Source organism: Natrix helvetica (genome assembly GCF_964273705.1).
Source record: "Natrix helvetica genome assembly, chromosome: 4".
Lineage (NCBI taxonomy): Eukaryota > Metazoa > Chordata > Lepidosauria > Squamata > Natricidae > Natrix > Natrix helvetica.
This window is the reverse complement of record NC_138550.1, coordinates 146,952,226-146,969,534: the sequence shown is the minus strand read 5'-3', so window position 1 is coordinate 146,969,534 and position 17,309 is coordinate 146,952,226. Positions and strand designations below refer to the sequence as shown.

The 17,309-nt window shown below is 41.1% G+C and overlaps 1 protein-coding gene across 1 annotated transcript in view; it reads left to right on the top strand.

The window, feature by feature from the left end:
- The window catches only part of DPYS (dihydropyrimidinase), a 38,580-nt gene extending 21,280 nt beyond the window's left edge, over positions 1–17,300 (top strand). The window contains exons 7-10 of the mRNA XM_081949953.1: positions 1,089–1,231; positions 11,448–11,655; positions 13,603–13,698; positions 16,606–17,300. Coding sequence (XP_081806079.1) covers positions 1,089–1,231; positions 11,448–11,655; positions 13,603–13,677 — 426 coding nt within the window. The 3' untranslated portion in view covers positions 13,678–13,698; positions 16,606–17,300. The remainder of the gene's footprint in view (positions 1–1,088; positions 1,232–11,447; positions 11,656–13,602; positions 13,699–16,605) is intronic.
- Positions 17,301–17,309: the final 9 nt, after the last annotated feature.

Sequence of the window (17,309 nt, the reverse complement as noted above, 5' to 3'; positions counted from 1 at the left end):
TCATGAGCACCCTCTGTGGACACTAAAATATTTTGAGCATCTAAAGTATCTTTAAATCTAAAGCATGCACAATAACGCATGCACTCTCAAAATGGTTGCTCCTTTCTCTAGCTTTCTGATCTGAACTAAATTCTTTCAAAGGTATGGCTTGAATAGATAAATTGTCATTGATTTCTCTTTCCTGGAAGCTAGAAGTCTTGTTACTGTACTTATTTTAGTAATATTTCTGATTTGACTATATAAATTGCTTTGGGTTGCTCTTGATACTGGATAGCACCTGGAAATGATCCAGACTATGGAAGGTAAATTTGTAGAATTAGCTGCCTGGAAAGAACATTAGAATTTTATTTGAGCCCCATTGTTGGGGGGGTGGAGTAAGTTTTACCTAAATTCAAGGATCTGGGCCAGGGGTGGGTTATGGCAGTCACTACTGCCGGTTCACTCGAGGCCATGCTGCACACGCTTGATGCGCAGTGCAATAAAAATTGCTCTGCTCATGCGCAGAAGCAAAAAACAAAATGGCGGCACCTATGGCGGCACCGGGAGAACTGGTTTGGGGGCGTGGCAGGCCTGGGTCACTGCCAGTTCCAGCAACCCAGGCTGCCAAATCACTACTGAACCACACAGCAGAACCGGTCGGAACCGGTAGGAACTTACCAGTGGTGGGTTCTGGATCCCGTTCCAACTGGTATGGTTGGAATGTGCCTTGTGTTGGCCACATGGATGCGCGCAGCACTCATGCACACATGTGTAATGCGTGCATGCGTTGTTCCTGTCAGTGACACTTCTGCAAGCCTCTGCGATGCTCCATTTGCTCAGTAGAATCAAGCAAAGTCAAGGGGAAGCCTGATTCATTTAACTGTGGCAAGAAAGGTCGTAAAATGGGGCAAAGTTCACTTGACGAATTTTCACTTAGCAACAGAAATTTTGGGCTCAATTGTGGTTGTAACTCGAGGACTACCTGTATAACTTTTTTTTGCCGCCCATCTCATATCCAATGACAAAATGGGGTTCGCCCGCACTAAGCTTATGAATACTTTGCCTTCTTCGTATGTTTTTATTAAGAATCCACCCGCTCTGTTTTGCAGCATAGTGGCAAAATGGATGAAAACAGATTTGTAGCAGTTACTAGCACAAATGCAGCTAAAATCTTCAACATATACCCAAAGAAGGGAAGAATAGCCGTGGGCTCTGATGCTGACATCGTCATTTGGGACCCCAAAGCTACAAGGTAAGGTCTGACCTATCCATTCGTCCATCGTATCTCTGGGTAAAGGAAGAATAATCTTTAAGAAATAAATTCTAGTGAACAGAAGACATTTGATTTGGACTATTCGTAAGATAGTTGGTCCTGGGCTCAGCGCATCTATGTCTAGTAGGAACTTTTTTTTTTTTAAAGAAATCTGTTTGAACCACTAATCATATAGGAAAATAGCAATTCCCTTACATAAAACTCCCTTTTTATGACCATGTAGTCTCATAATTTGGGGTACAGTCGGGGCAACTGTATGGAGCGAGTTGAGCTGTTATATAATTGATTAATAAATGAAATACACATTTCTTTTGGGGGGGCGCTGAATATTTCATTTAGTTTTTATTGTTTTACTATTTTAAAATGTTCCTATTGTTTTAATTGTATTGTATATTTTTAATTGTAAGCCTCTCGGAGACACTGATTGAGATGGGCAGGTATATAAATTGAACACATTACATTAAGTTAAACAATGGCTGCAGTCTGTTGCATTCCAGCTATATTGTTGGGGTTTATGGTAGTTGAAATCCAATATATCTGGAGGACATCAGGTGGGGGATGACACATACCAAGTGAAACTACAAGCTATTGACACAACTGTTTTGCAACTTTGAGTAATAATCCAGGAAGTCAAAGAAAATGATGTAAACTTGATTTGTATACAAGATCCTGTGTTCAATCTCTGCCAATTCCAGGCAACAGATCCCAAATACCAAACCTAGAGGAAAATGTTTCTTGAAAACATATAAGTTATGTAACCCTTTCTCCACCTGATCAGGAGTGGGTTCCTGTCAGCATTACTATCGCTCTGTGCACCTGCACATTTGCAACTAAAAAGGTCTGTGCATGCGCACATTAAAAAGGGGGAAATTCTATTTTTTCTCAATGAAGATTGTTCTGCGCATGTACAGAACAGAAAATCAATATGGCACCGCTGAGGATAGAACCTGTTCAAGCGCATGTCCGGCCGAGTTACTACCTATTCAGCTGAACCGGTCTGAACCGGTAGGAACCCACCTCTGAACCTGATGCAACCTGTCTGTATTGCAGTTGAAAAGTCTGGAATTCCCCAGTCATACTGGTTAGGGAATTTTGTAAGCCTTTCTGAGTAGAGTAGGTTGAGAAAGTCTGAGGCATAGCCTCAGTTCTGCATTGAAAGGACTCATGACACACAGGCAGTGACGTGCAGTCAGGTGAGGCAAGTGAGGCACAGCCTCACCACTCTCATCATGAAAAAAAAAGTAAAAGGAAAAAGCTGAGCTAGTTGCTGCCTCACCGTGGATGACTCTGCTTAACCTCACTGGTGCTCTCCCTCCCCAAGTGTAGTGACTTCCTCCCCAGGCCCCCATTCATTTCTCTCTCACACACACACAGCTGGATAAAACTATATAAAAATCTAGCCCAGCTTCAGTGATTACAAGTTTGAAAAGGCAACGTGGCTCCACCTGCAATCAAACTACACTTGGGGAGGGAGAGCACAAGTGAGCACTGAGGAGACCACAGGAGGAGGCAGGAAGCCAGGCAAAGAGCCATGCTGTAGTACACACACTTCCCCCCAGCCTCTTTCTTTTGGAAGGCTTGGCTCGGCTCCCCTCCGGCTTCTCTGCCTCTCCTCTCACCCCAGCCTGCCAGCAGGAGGTGGTGGGTGGGCTTTATTGTGTTCCAGGCATTTCCCACCCAGACAGCAGGCTGCATTTGCAATGGTGGAGGTGTTTGGGAAAGGCAGCAGGGAAATGGGGGGGGGGGATGGCAGAGGAGCTGCTTCCAAGCCACTGGAAAAGATATCCAATCCAACTTTTGTGTGTGGGGGGGTTTGTTTGAGAGTGAGTGAGAGAGGGAAGGGGTAGGAGAGATAGTCCAATCCAACTTCTGTGTGTGTGTCTGTGTGTGTGTGTGTTTGAGAGAGGGGGAGGAAGGGAGAGAGGGAGGAAGGAGGGGAAGGAGAAGAAAAAGAAAAAGAAAGGAGCAAAAGAGAAAAACAAATGCTGTCGCTTTAAATTGGAACTGAGCATGCCTGGCTGTGGAATTCTGGGAATTGAAGTCCACAAGTCTAAAAATATTTGAAACCCAGCACTGTGTCAGTGCCTCACCAGTCATAAACCTCACCGCACGTCACTGCACACAGGCCATACTAAGACAGTCTGAGAGTCATTGACTCAATACAACAGGAGGGCACCAGACTGAAGAGGGCTAACATAATGCCTTAGCTATTTATCTAGGCATACTGTAAATAAATCTATAAATCCTGTTTTATTTCCCAGAATCAACTTGTAAAGTCAAAGTAGTTTAATCATTCCAACTTTTCAACAATGCACTCAAGGTTTATTTGTTTTTCAGACTCATTTTATATCCTTTCTGAATCTATAAATTTAAAATGCCAGTGCTCTCTTCCCTGAGGATATAGCAGATAATTATACTTCCCTCCTTAAATTCTAGCATTATTCACTGTTGTGACAACAGCAAGCAGCCTGGATAAATTTCATAGTCATAGTCACCCAGCCTCCTCCAACTGGGCACCTTCAAGATCAGGCAGTCTAACTCTCATATTTACAGCAAGCATAAACATTAGGGATGAGGTCTAGGGCATCTGTAGAGCTTCATCTTGGAGAACAGTAGTTTACACAAATGAAGGCAAATGTACATGCTCCCAGGATAATGTTGCAGGATCCAACCTGGGTCAGTCATCAGCACCAACTCAGAAGGCTAAACTTCTGGTCCCAGTGACTGACTCAGATTGGATCCTGCAAGACATGTTCCCCCCTATTTTCTTTACTTTTTTTTTTGAAGAACTGGATTTTGAGATCATGTGCCAGACAACAGGTGACAAATCAAGCCGATTTTATCTGCAGTCAAAAATTAATTGTGGTTGGGCTTGGTTATTATTATTACTTAGTTTTAAATCACAGTATTAGAGAGTTCTGGGATCGCAAGATAGACAAAACATTACCGCGCAAGACAATGGCAAAGCATTTTCCTGCTGTTACAATTTAACATAAATTGCTTAGTGGACCCTATCATCATACAATATTTTATAAAATTCTTTTATTAACTTTTAGTTCTGAATAACCTACTTTCCAGGCTATCTTCTTTTTAAACATCATTATTTTTACTTCTGTGACAGCATAAAACAAAAATGACATGCTTAATATGATGAACTTGCCCTTTAACTTTTAAAAAGTGATTTCTAATACTAAAAAGCATGATGATGTTAAAGTACTATTTTGATTTGATTTCAGTGCTTGCTGGAAATCTATTTTAACGATAAGTGGAAAAGTGATTGAAAAATAATAAAAAGTTGTTACGAAAGGAAATCCATCATAAAAGGCATACCAAATATATGCTGAATACCAAATGGTATCATTCACAGCAGATAGATATACTTCAGTGTTATAGATGGAACAAAACTGGATGTATTTCATTTATTTTTAATTTACTGTTGTAAATGTATAACCTGGATAAATTAAAATAATTGTTTGCCATTTGTCTTCAGTTACATCCTATATTTTTACATGTGCTACCATCTTGCTTTTTTAATTCATCCTGAAGATGCCCCTGATTTATTACAGGTAGTCCTTCACTTATGACTAGCTGTTTAGCAACCATTCGAAGTTATGACAGACCTCCCCAGAGCTACTTACAATTTGGTTTCAAAGTTATACCAGCTTCCTCCCCTACCCCCAACTACAGCCACATGATCACATTTTGAGTACTTGGAAACCAGCCCACATTTATGGCCATTTGCAGCATCCTGTGGTCATTTATTATGTTTTTTACCCCAAACTGGTATTTACTTCCAGTTTCCCACAAAAAGCACCCATTGGCTAAAATGGGTTTGCTTAGTGAATATCATATTTACTTAATGCCATGGCATCAATTTAGTGATCAGAACAAAACATTCACATCCAACAAAGTCTTTCAAGGGAGGATTTACAGTCACAGACCTTATCTGGCTTGGAGAGCTGACAGGCCGATATCTGCAAAACTTGGCAAGGAGTCTCGGAGAATCACAAACTAATTAAGCAAACTAATGTTCTCTTGCAAACTCCACTTCCCCTTCGCTCCTCTTTTATTTCTTCTGGGAGGGGCCATTCACCATCCACATGTGGCCTTACTCCTCAAGTCGACCCCTGTTCTTTAGCTGTTCCCTTCATCTGGCAGCTCTGCGCATGCACACATTGGGAACAGGCTCCTGATGTTCGTCTGCCTCAGTGATGTCTGACTCTGAAGGCAGCTGATAACTGTCGGACAGCTCTGGCCCCCTCTCTGCCTCTGACGCAGAGCACTCACCAGAGCTTTCCCATACTCCACGACTGGTCCATGTTTCTCCCCAACTTCCTTACTGTCCGGGCCACAACAGATGGCATTATAGCTGGCACATTGGATAGAATGCAGTATTGCAGGCAAACTCTACCCACAGCCTAGAGTTCGGTTTGATGGGGCTCAAGGTTGACTTAGCCTTCCATCCATCTGAGGTCGGTAAAATAAGGAGCCAGTTTGGGGGCAATATGCAAATAATACTTACGTTGTAAACTGCCCAGAGAGTGCTGTAAAGTGCTATGGGGCTAAATGCTTTGTAAGTCCAAATGCTTTGGCTATAACTTATGACTGTAATTCCAGGCTCAGATACATTTTCAAAAGGAAAATGTTGCATAAATTTGTGTTCTGGGAATGTGGGTTTGCTGGGTAGAGAAGGTACGCCATGCCCAAAGGTTGTGGCTATTTAATCTGCTGCTAAATATCTTACAGAGCGTGAATGAGTATTAAGACAGAATCTCAAGGGTCTCTCTGGAGGGTATGATTAGAATCGGCAAGATACAAGGTGTAGCATTAAAGAGGTGGTAGCTTGGTAAGATGGTTAAGCATGGTAAAACAAATGCAACTTCTACTTTTCTGAACTGGGCTATTTGAATCCTTGATCTTCAGCCCAAATAACAGGTCTGTGTTGTTGTTAGTTGCGAAGTCGTATCCAACCCATCACGACTTCATGTACAACATTCCTCCAGGCCTTCCTGTCCTCTACCATCCTCTGGAATCCATTTAAGCTCACGCCAACTGCTTTGGTGACTCCATCCAGCCACCTCATTCTCTGTCGTCCCCTTCTTCTTTTGCCCTCAATCATTCCCAGCATTAGACTCTTCTCCAGTGAGTCCTTCCTTCTCATTAGGTGGCCAAAGTATTTGAGTTTCATCTTCAGGATCTGGCCTTCTAAAGAGCAGTCAGGGTTGATCTCCTCTAGGAGTGACCGATTTGATCGCCTTGTAGTCCAAGGGACTCGCAGGAGTCTTCTCCAGTACAGGTGTGTATTAGCATATAAATGTTATCATTTCAGTGAATTGGGGAGGTGTGTCTGACTTCACCTGCTGCACCAAAAAGCCCTGAATTTTCTGTTTTGTGTCATGTTTCTGTTCCTGTATTTTGTCTCTGGTTCCAGATTGCAAATCTTAGGATTCTAGTAACAGTTTGTAAAGTTAATATTACTGTGACCTTCAGCTTGCCTTCGACAGCGCCCTGTTTGATCTGGGCAAGTTTGTGGTGCTGAGAGTAAATTAGTTTTGCTCAGGGAAATTGCATTTTAGAACTACTGCATTTTTTATTTGTTTTGTTTTGCTTCATTTTATTGAGCTGGCTTGGAACCGCTGTCAGCTTTGATGGATATAAGAGGAGACTGTTCATGTTCTTTTACCTCTTTAGGCCTGAAGGAGTCTATAAGTGGTGTTCCAAGAGATGACTCTGACCCTGAATGCTGATTGTTTGTGAAATTAGGATCATCTCCTATAAAAAGAGTTTCTACTCCTGCATTACCGTTTGAAGGGGGGAAGGTATCACCAAAGGAAAGAGAACACAGAGTGGCCTAAAACTTTCAGAGTTAATTTATAGACTGAGATGTTAATTTGGAAATAATGTATTGCATTGCTATAATTTTAAATCTACACTACATCTCGCTACAGCAGGGAAATCTCAGGCAATAGAATCTACGGATTGTCCTCAACTTATGATTCTAATTGAGCTTGTTAATTACAGTCATAGGGATGTAGTGTCTCAATGATTAAGACGCTGAGCTTGTCGATCAGAAAAGTCAGCAATTCAGCAGTTTGAATCCCTAGCTCCTGTTACTTGTCCCAGCTTCTGCCAACCTAGCAGTTCGAAAGCATGTAAAAATGCAAGTTTAAAAATAGGAACCACCTTTGGTGGGAAGGTAACAGCATTCCATACGCCTTCGGTGTTTAGTCATGCCGGCCACATGATCACGGAGACGTCTTCAGACCTCTGGCTCTTCGGCTTTAAAACAGAGATGAACACCACCTCCTAGAATCAGGAACGACTAGCACATATGTGCGAAGGGAACCTTTACCTTTACTAATTATGGTCATAAGTTGTGACAGTCGTTAAGCAGGTCATCCTGTGACCAACCCAATCTTATAACCATTTTTTGTGGTGTTTGTTAAGCAAACATGGCAAATGCGGCACTCATTAAGCCAAGTTGTGGACATTAAGCGAAATGTTTGCCACAGAGCATTTTTGCCAGTAACTGTAGATGCTGGTTTTCAGCAAAAATGTCGTAAATTGCAATCATGTGACCATGAGACTCTGCAAACGGAAGTAAATGAGGATTGGTTGCCGAGTGGCCAAAATGCAGTCACATGACTGAGGGGAAGCCTGGCTGTCAGAATTTGGGAACCTGGTTGTAAATATCTTTTTTGGCGCAGGGGAGGTCCGTTGTAACTTTGAATGGATACTAAGTGATCAGTTCTAAATCGAGGGCTACTTGTATAGTTCTGAGTAGTGATGTTTGCCAAAGTGTGTTATGGCCCACCAGCAGCCAGCAGAGCTGGGAACAGATTCAGACAGTGAAGAGGATGGGGAGGAATATGGGCCATTCCTGGAGCCTGGGGAGAACAGGGGTCAACTTGGGAGTAAGGTCACAGGTGGACAATGAATGGCCCTCCCAGAGGAAATAAAAGAGGACCAAAAGGGAGTGGAGTTTGCAGGAGACAATTAGTTTGCTTAATTGGTTTGTGACTTTCCAAGATTCCTTGCCAAGTTTTGCAGATATCGGCCTGGCAGCTCTCCAAGCCAGATAAGGTCTGTGACTGTAAATCCTCCCTTGAAAGACTTTGCTGGATGCGAATGAGCAGAATTCACAGTAAATTAATAAAAGGGTTTTTTGTTGGGACAAGGAGTTTGCTTCATGCTCTTGGGACGCGTAGGTCAGAACAAAATGCAGTGTTTGATTTGAAGGTACATTTATTTATTAAATTTATTTTACAGATTTATATATGCACCTCAACTAATACGAGTGCAACTCTTGGTGGCAAACAACAAAAGCACATTTACAATACAAAAAAAAATAGAAACAACCGCAAAAGACACAGTTGGCGTGCAAGGGACACGCTTCTCCAATGTCCTAGCAATAATGCCTGAGGGAACAATGAAGCCTTTGAGGCCTTCCTAAATGGCTGACATCTGCTGTGTTTCCAACATAAGATGAAGCGTAACTGGCAATTATGGAAAAAATAAGGAGTAGATGTTAGAAAACCAGCATTTGCATAATCCATGGTTTCTGGCTTTGGGCTTTATCCATTTTTTTCGGTCTGCAAATATGGGCAGGTTGAAGCAAGTATTTTTTAAAAAATTCCTGCATGTTTGATAATGCTGTTAAAGAAAAAAAAGAAACCTGGTTATCATTATCCTTTGTGAGAAGCAAAGATCTTGGAGACAATGTTTATTCCTCACCCTCATTTTGGGCATACTTTATGCCCCCTACCCTCATCTTGGGAAGTTTGCACTTTCTACTTCATTTAACAAGCTGATCATGCACTGAGTTACCTGTGCTGGTTGGGTCTCAGTTCCTCCAAAACTCCTAAACCTGGATTTTCCCTTCTTATGTAAGCCATTGTTCCTTCATGAAACTGAGAATACCACTTTGAATTATATTGTACTCAACAGGGTTAGGAAGCTGCATTTGTATGAAGAATTTGTATTTGAAACAGTGAGGGTACAGATTTCTGAAGGACAACACTATGGCAGGATAAATTAAAATAGGTGTCATGAGAAAAAAAGGATACACCTGTAGACTATTACACCTATGTAATGTAAAGGTAAAGGTTCCTCTCGCACATATGTTCTAATCGTTCCTGACTCTAGGGGGCAGTGTTTTTCTAAGCCAAAAAGCCAGTGCTGTGCGAAGGTGTCTCCGTGGTCATGTGGCCAGCATGATTAAATGCCGAAGGTGCACAGAATGCTGTTACCTTCCCACCAAAGGTAGTTCCTATTTTTCTACTTGCATTTTTACATGCTTTTGAACTGCTAGGTTGGCAGAAGCTGAGACAAGTAGCAGAAGCTCACTCTGTTATGCGGCGCTAGGGATTTCAACCGCCAAACGTTCTGATCGACAAGCTCAGCATCTTAGCCATTGAGCCACTATGTCCCTACACCTATGTACAATCCCTTCTTATATACCAATATACCTGTCTGGTTTGTTGCAAAGATGCTAACTTTGAAGTGGAGATTAGGCATCCATCTGTTCAAGATGTTCTGATCCTGTAGTGAGCAGAGAATTGAACCAGTGGCCTTAATTGCCCTTTCCAATGCTATGATTTTATGTCAAAACCTTTCTTTACCTAACTTGAAGGACATGAGTGAGTTAGAGCACCTGGTATTGTCCTAGATGAGTTCTTTCCCCCCCCCCTGATTTATTTACAGTAACACTTCAATATTTTAGAACTGTTTACTGTGGGATCATGGATTTATGCCACATTTAATGTTTGTTGATTTTAGCTATGTGTTATTATGAAGACGAATTGCATTTTATGGTCTTTTTTCTAAGATATCAAAGCAACTTACAAAGACGTTTCAATTATTTCTTTCCACTGCGAACACAGATGAGCAAAAAAAAAAAAAGTATTCAAATTTTGAAGTTTTCTAAGTTTGAGATGGTTGTTTCAACCATTGAGGAAGTAATCCTAGCTCAAAATATATTCAGAATGATCAAACAAGCAGGGCCACGTGATTAATGTTTTGCATGCCTCAGTCACAACATAACTTAGGTTGAAACCAATCCATAAGCAGTGACGTGCAGTGAGGTTTATGGCTGGTGAGGCTGGTGACATCATCAGGAAGGCGGGGAATGGGACCACGTGTGCAGGAGGCTGAGGCAGTCTCAGCCTCCTGCACACGTGGTCCCATTCCCTGCCTTCCTGAGTCAACATGAAGGGGACCGCGGAGCACGAGCTGGCGGAGCGCGCTCCGTGGTCCCCTTCATGTTGACTCAGGAAGGCAGGGAATCGGACCACGTGTGCCTTTTCCCTTTTCCCTTTTTTTTTCTTTTCATGATGAGAGCGGTGAGGCTCTGCCTCCCCTGCCTCCCCTGACCGCACGTCCCTGCCCATAAGCATGCACTGAGTTGAAGATCCCCATAAGCACAGCCAGAAAGCATTTTCAAAATGTCTTATGGAATTCTATGAGATAAACTTGAAGTGAAAAATATTTGAATGGAAAATACAAAGCTGAAATTTTCCAAGTGGTGTTTGCAATAGGAGTTATAGGAAACCTATTTGCACTCCTTTACACATTGAGTACCTTCTCATTCACTGTCTGTATTGTTCTATGTTGAGTAATTTATTGGTAGTTCAATCAGTCTGTGCCTTCCCCGTATCTTTATTCTCCCTATCAGCTTTCTTCACTCTTACTTACGTAGTTCCGCCAACATTGATTTAAGGAGCTCCAGACAAACAGTTCCTTAGCCATTTTTCAGGCCCTTTTTAAGTGTGTCGAAGTTTTTCCATCTGAATATTTTCAGTGATCCCATGAACTACATTACTATTTCAGAGTTTCTTTCCTTCCAAACCATGATACTCAAAAAGTTCTCCATCGTAGGAAAATATTTCTGATTTATTTTTATTAATATATCAAATTTAGAGGCTGCCTATCTCACAGATTGACTCTGGGAGCTGTACAATTAAAAACATAAAAATCATATAAATATCAATATTGATTGTGTCTGAAAACTGTAACTTACATAAAATTCAGTGGAATTTCCAATGGAGTGTTTTTGATATTGCTTCTGTGTTGTTGTTGTTGTTATTGTTGTTGCTTGTTTTGAGCTTTGAAAAGTTCTAAGGAGGTTTAAATTTTGGCTTAAAAGAGAAGACCCAAAATAAGAGTTTGTATCACTTCATTCTTCTTTCAAACACAGGACCATTTCAGCAAAGACACATCATCAGGCCACTGATTTTAATATATTTGAAGGAATGGTCTGCCATGGAGTTCCCCTTGTGACAATTTTACGGGGCAAGGTGGCTTTTCAAAGTGGAAACTTTCATATCAAAGCAGGAGAGGGGAGATACGTTCCTTGTGACCCTTTCCCAGAATATGTTTACAAACGAATCTGGCAACGGGATCAGGTCTGTATTTATACAGTATTTTGCTTCTTTTCTTGATTAAACAAATATTTGAGGTTTTGTATGTTTCATGAAATAGGCTAGAGGTTGCAGAATGTTTCCTTTTCTTTCCTTTGACAAAAACAGACAATCAAGCCGTAGCAAATTTTGCTAAGTCCTTTAACTGAACATATAGTTCTTATGGCTTTGAATCATATAGCTGAAGGTTCCCTAACTATAGAGTAGAGGTGTCCAAATTTGGCAACTTTAAGACTTGGCAACTTTTAATCCTACACTTAACACACACAAAAACTAAATAACTTATAATTGACTTCAGGAGGAAGAGAGATGTACATTTACCATTGTACATAAATGGCGAGGAGGTGGAGAGGGTTGGTAGTTTTAAATTTCTGAGCATTTATATCTCAGAGGACCTCTCATGGGCCATGAATGCTAACATGCTTGTGAAGAAGACACAGAAGAGGCTGTGCTTCCTGAGAATGCTAAGGAAGATAAATCTATCTCAGCATCTACTTCTGTCCTACTATCACAGCACTATTGAGAATGTCCCGACATACGCCATTCTTGCATGGTATGGGACCAGCTCTGCAGCGGACAAAAAATCTCTACAGAGAATCATTAAAACTTCCCAGAATATCACCAGGCTCCAGCTACCAGCCCTGGATGACATCTTCGCATCTCGCTGTTTGAGGAAGTTGCATAACATTCTCAGAGACTCTTCCCATCTTGCTTACAATCTTTTTAGACTGTTGCCTTCTGGCAGAAGATACAGAACAATTAAAACTAGGACCGCACGTCTTCTGAATAGCTTTTATCCCAGAGCTATAATTGCACTCAACAATGAACTAAAGGGCCACCATCAGTGAACTATTGGACAGCACTACTTGGTCTGTTGTGTGGATGCTTGGGTGGTTTAGGGGTGGGGAATTTTTTGGTGGGTGGGGGGAGTGTTTGGGGATTGTTATGTGTGTTGGGCCTGGTCTCTGGGTGTTATGTGAATGTCGTTGTATGTGTATACTGTGTATATACGTACAATGGTAATAAAGTAAAGTAAAGTGGACTTTGACTCCCAGAATTCCTGTCTGCGGAATTCTGGGAGTTGAAGTCCACAAGTCTTAAAATTGCCAAGTTTGAAAATCCCTGTTATAGAAGATATAGATGAAGTTAACCTAAAGATAAGTTATATCTTGTTATAAAATGTTTGGAGGTCTCTAAACAGAAGTTGGATCTGTCAGAAATGTTCTAGTGGATTCTGAACTAATTATGCATGTTATAACTTTTACTGTTCCAAAGTTTTTTTTTAATTTTCAGCTAAGAGATTTTGTTAGAGTAATTCTATATATACTGTTAATGCTGCCAATTCATGCACATGAGGCATCTGTGACAGTAAGAGCATAATGACAATGGAACCAATTAACTGGAGAAATGGACTGTTCTTCATTAATTTTTCAAACAAAGGCTAGACTGCCATCTCTTGGGGATATTTTAATTTGGATGTCTGCATAGAGCAGGGACCTCGATTATAAATCTAAATGGTTTCTTCGACTTCTGTGATTTTATGAAAACAACTTCAGAATTCTGGGTCTGATGTCAGACTTCTTAGAGGAAACCGGAACTTGATTTATCTCAACTTACTGATATGGTGCTAAAAACACTGCAGAGCTAGAATTTGAGGCGAGTGAGGTAAAGTTAAGGGGGAAGGAGAAGAGATACGAGGAATCTGTAGGGTCCTGTAAGGGAACTGCTGCCTTGATGGCCATGTAGCTCTCCCTCAATAGTCCAGACAAGTAAAAGTGACAAGAGTTTTTGTCAGCTTCCTCCTTCTTTTTTTAACATCTAGGCCAGGTTTGCAACGCATCAAGACTATTAGGCATTCTATTTCTTTATTTTTGACTTCGCCGTTAAGAAAAGAAAGAAAAGATTTAAAAATAATTAAATATATCATTGCAGGAATGTCAGCCTGTTGGTGTGAAGCGAGCACCGTATATGGGGAAAGTTGACCCACTCTTCACTGCATCAAAATAACCTCATGATGTACTTCTTCAGGTAACTGTCTCATTTGCTCATTATTTGCTTGAGCCCAAGCAGTTTTATTGGCAGGCAATAGGCTCAAATCCTCGTGCAGGAATTCTTTTATTGGACAGAAAGTATGTTGAATTTTGAATTTTTGAATTTTATTGAATTTATAGACCGCCCCCTCTCCCTGAAGGGACTCGGGGTGGTGTACAGACAGCAGCTAAAAAACCATATACATAGTAGAAAATATTAAATACCCCTTAAAAACAGATTAAATGCAAAGCTGTACAATAATAAAAATTAAAAAGCAGTCTAAAAGCCTACCCCCGAGAATTTAAAATACAGGCCAGAAAGATTAAAGATTAAAGCTACGGTTAGGCCAGGCCAGCTAAGTGGATGACATACTGAGACCAGTTTCAGAACTTTGGAATTGTGAACCATCTGGACTAGACAAAGTAAGTAAGATGTAAGTCAGATGAAATGCAGCAGATAACTCAAGACCTTTCAGAAAGGTTACTTCTAATGATTTGGGAGCCCATCGCAGAAGAGCCAAAATCAAAATATTTTAAAATTAATATTGTGTCATGGAATTCCAAAGATAATTTTTCTAAACTTTGTACCAACCAAAGTATTAACTCCCCTCTTCCTCCAAAAGATTTTGATTATTTTGACAAACTGGAAGGTGTTTTGGTATAAGTAAGATTCTTCTCAGTTCCATGTGTGTATTCTCCTGAAATTGCTAAACTATGATACTATGATATAGGCTTGAATTAATCATCTTTTTTTGCAAATGCAATTCAAATACTGTTCTCCACCTTATGGGTTAAGTACTCAGTTCTTCTAGCCCTCTAAAGACTCTGGCCTAATTAATTTAGTCACATTAGTTCTGAACACTGTAAATCAGGGGTGTCAAATCCGATCACATCTCGGGCCGTATCATGATGTATTGGGACATTTTTTGCCTTTACAGAGCCGGGGTTGGCATGGCCTGCATGGGCCATATCAAACCCAGGGTCTGCCAGTTTGACAGGCCTGCTGTAAATCATCTCAGCAATAGATGTTCTTGATTACTCTAAAGCACTTTTAAAAATCTCTCCTAGTTTTGGCTCTGTTGCCTCCTCCCACTCAGGAGATGCCAACAGGAGGCATGTTCTTATTATACCTTATGAAAATAACTTTGGCAAATAGCTGATCAAGCCTTTCCCTTGTGCACAATGGCCATGAGCCCACTTTGGTCCCTACAGAAGCTTGGACAATAACATGCATCAGATCCTAGATTTTTCTAGCATAATAAGTGGATGGCACCTAATATGGATCAGAATCAGTGGTGGATTGCTCACGGTTTGGCCTGGTTCAGCCAAGCCAGTTATAGCAGCGGCGGGAGGTCTCACCCACCGCCCAGACACTTCTGCACATGCGTAGAAGCTTTGCGCGCACACGCAAGTGCACACATGAGCACGCCCGAAACGGTAGTAAAAATATTTGCAACCCACCATTGATCAGGATCAACCTGTGTTGATTTGGAAGGGGTAAACTTTCCCTACCCATTTGCTGTCACTGCAGTCCCATGGTGCTTGCAACAGGATTTTAGCCCATGGTGTTTGCAACAGGATTTTAGCATCAATGGCAAGACAGGGAAAGCTTAACCCTCCTCAGTGTAGGTGCAGGAGAATATGCAAATTGATCTTTAATGGAAGCTACTTCACAGGATTGTATATGAGAATAAAATAGGCCAATCCTATCATTGCGAGCTTCTTTGAAGAAAGATGAAGACTTCTTTGAGTTGAGTGGTGACTTCGTGGACTTGTCCAAGTAATTTTCTTGGGAACAGTATGAAAAGTGGCTTATTAACTGCCTTTTTCTGGAATTCACTTCCACCCCCCCCCCCAACTTTTAAAAATAATCTGTAACCATGTGGTTTTATAATGGTGTCCTATCCAATTACTTAGCTGTTGGGAACTTTTTGAGACGAACTTACATGGGGTTGACATAGAAAAAATGGAATACAAATTACAGGAAATAAAGCTAAACAAGGAAGGTTTTGAGTATAGATCCTATAACCTGCAGTAGAATGTTTTTTAAAAAACACCTTTCATTACACAATCAAAATCTTTTGAAGAAGCTGGAGGAAGTCCTGAATTCCACATGTCTTGGGTAGTAAGTATTGGCCAATTGATAATTGTACTATATTCAGGTTTAGGATTTCTGTGCCTTCAGATAATACAGTTTGTCCTGTTGCCCAACACTTTTCTTTTGCTAGAGTACTTCAGTAGCGGAGACCCTGTCTGATGTGGGCTCCTATTTTTCAGAACTAGTGCAAGGGGTTAGGACAGGGGTCAGCAACCTTAAACACTCAAAGAGCCGCAAAAGTCCTAACCGGAAGTCCCCCATTCAGTTCTGGAGCCGACCGTAAGTCTGGTTCCCCCACCATAGAGTCTCCTCCTAGCGCGGTGTCTTTTTTCCTCTACCTGTCCTAACTGAAAGCCCTATCAATTGTGGAGCCGACCAGCTACAGGGAGCTGCAGCAGAGAGATGCAAGAGCCACATGCGGTTTCAGAGCACGGGTTGCTGACCCCTGGGTTAGGCTAACACAATCATATAATTTCACCTTGTATTCATTTAACACCATTGTAGAATTTCTTTCAGCCAGAACATGACTGGAATCAACTCCTAGAATTGCAGAGATGAAAAGACTCTGTTCGTGGAATCAATATTTCCCCCGTTATCATTAAGGAAGGCATAGTTCTGAGCAAGAAGGAAAATCTAAAGCGGCAGAACCTGAGGAAAATATTGTCATTCTTAGAGGGCTTTTTTTCTTCTTCTTCTGTGTGCTCTAATTTTGTTATTGCTTCACTCGGTGACAAATTGTAAAGCAGAAGACTGCTTTATTTTTTAAAAAAAGATTTATTCACACCATTTCTTTTTTTCTCTCTGTAGGTCAAAACTGGCAATTCTTGATTTGTGGTGCCTGAAGATTTCTGGATGATATACCCATCTGATGAAACTGGACATTTCTGTTGTAATCATTGCTGTATCTTACAAAATTAAAGCAAGAGCCTCCCTCTGTTCACATACTTTGACTTTCAGTGAAATCACTGTTGCTTTTCCAACCTCGTTCTCAGGTCTTCTTTTAGCACCTGATTTATAGCAATTAGAGCTGTCCAATTGCCACAAGGAAGAGGGAGTCAAACTATTCTCCAAAGCACCTGAGGGTAGGACAAGAAGCAATGGGTGGAAACTAATGAAGGAGAGAAGCAACTTAGAACTGAGGAGAAATTTCCTGACAGTGAGAACAATCAATCAGTGGAACAGCTTGCCTCCAGAAGTTGTGAATGCCCCAACACTGGAAGTCTTTAAGAAGATGCTGGATAGCCATTTGTCTGAAATGGTATAGGATTTCCTGCCTATGCAGGGGGTTGGACTAGAAGACCTCCAAGGTCCCTTCCAACTCTACTATTGTATTGTATTGTATTAATTAGATGACATAGAGCACCTGCCATGAATGTCTGCTAGAATAAAATCTGGACAGGATGAATTATTTGATTTGAGCAGTTAAGCACCTCCTTAACTGCTGTTTAACTCAACGGTCTTTGAAATAAATGTTTCCAGCTTTAAGGCATGAGTTAATCTTAACAATGAAA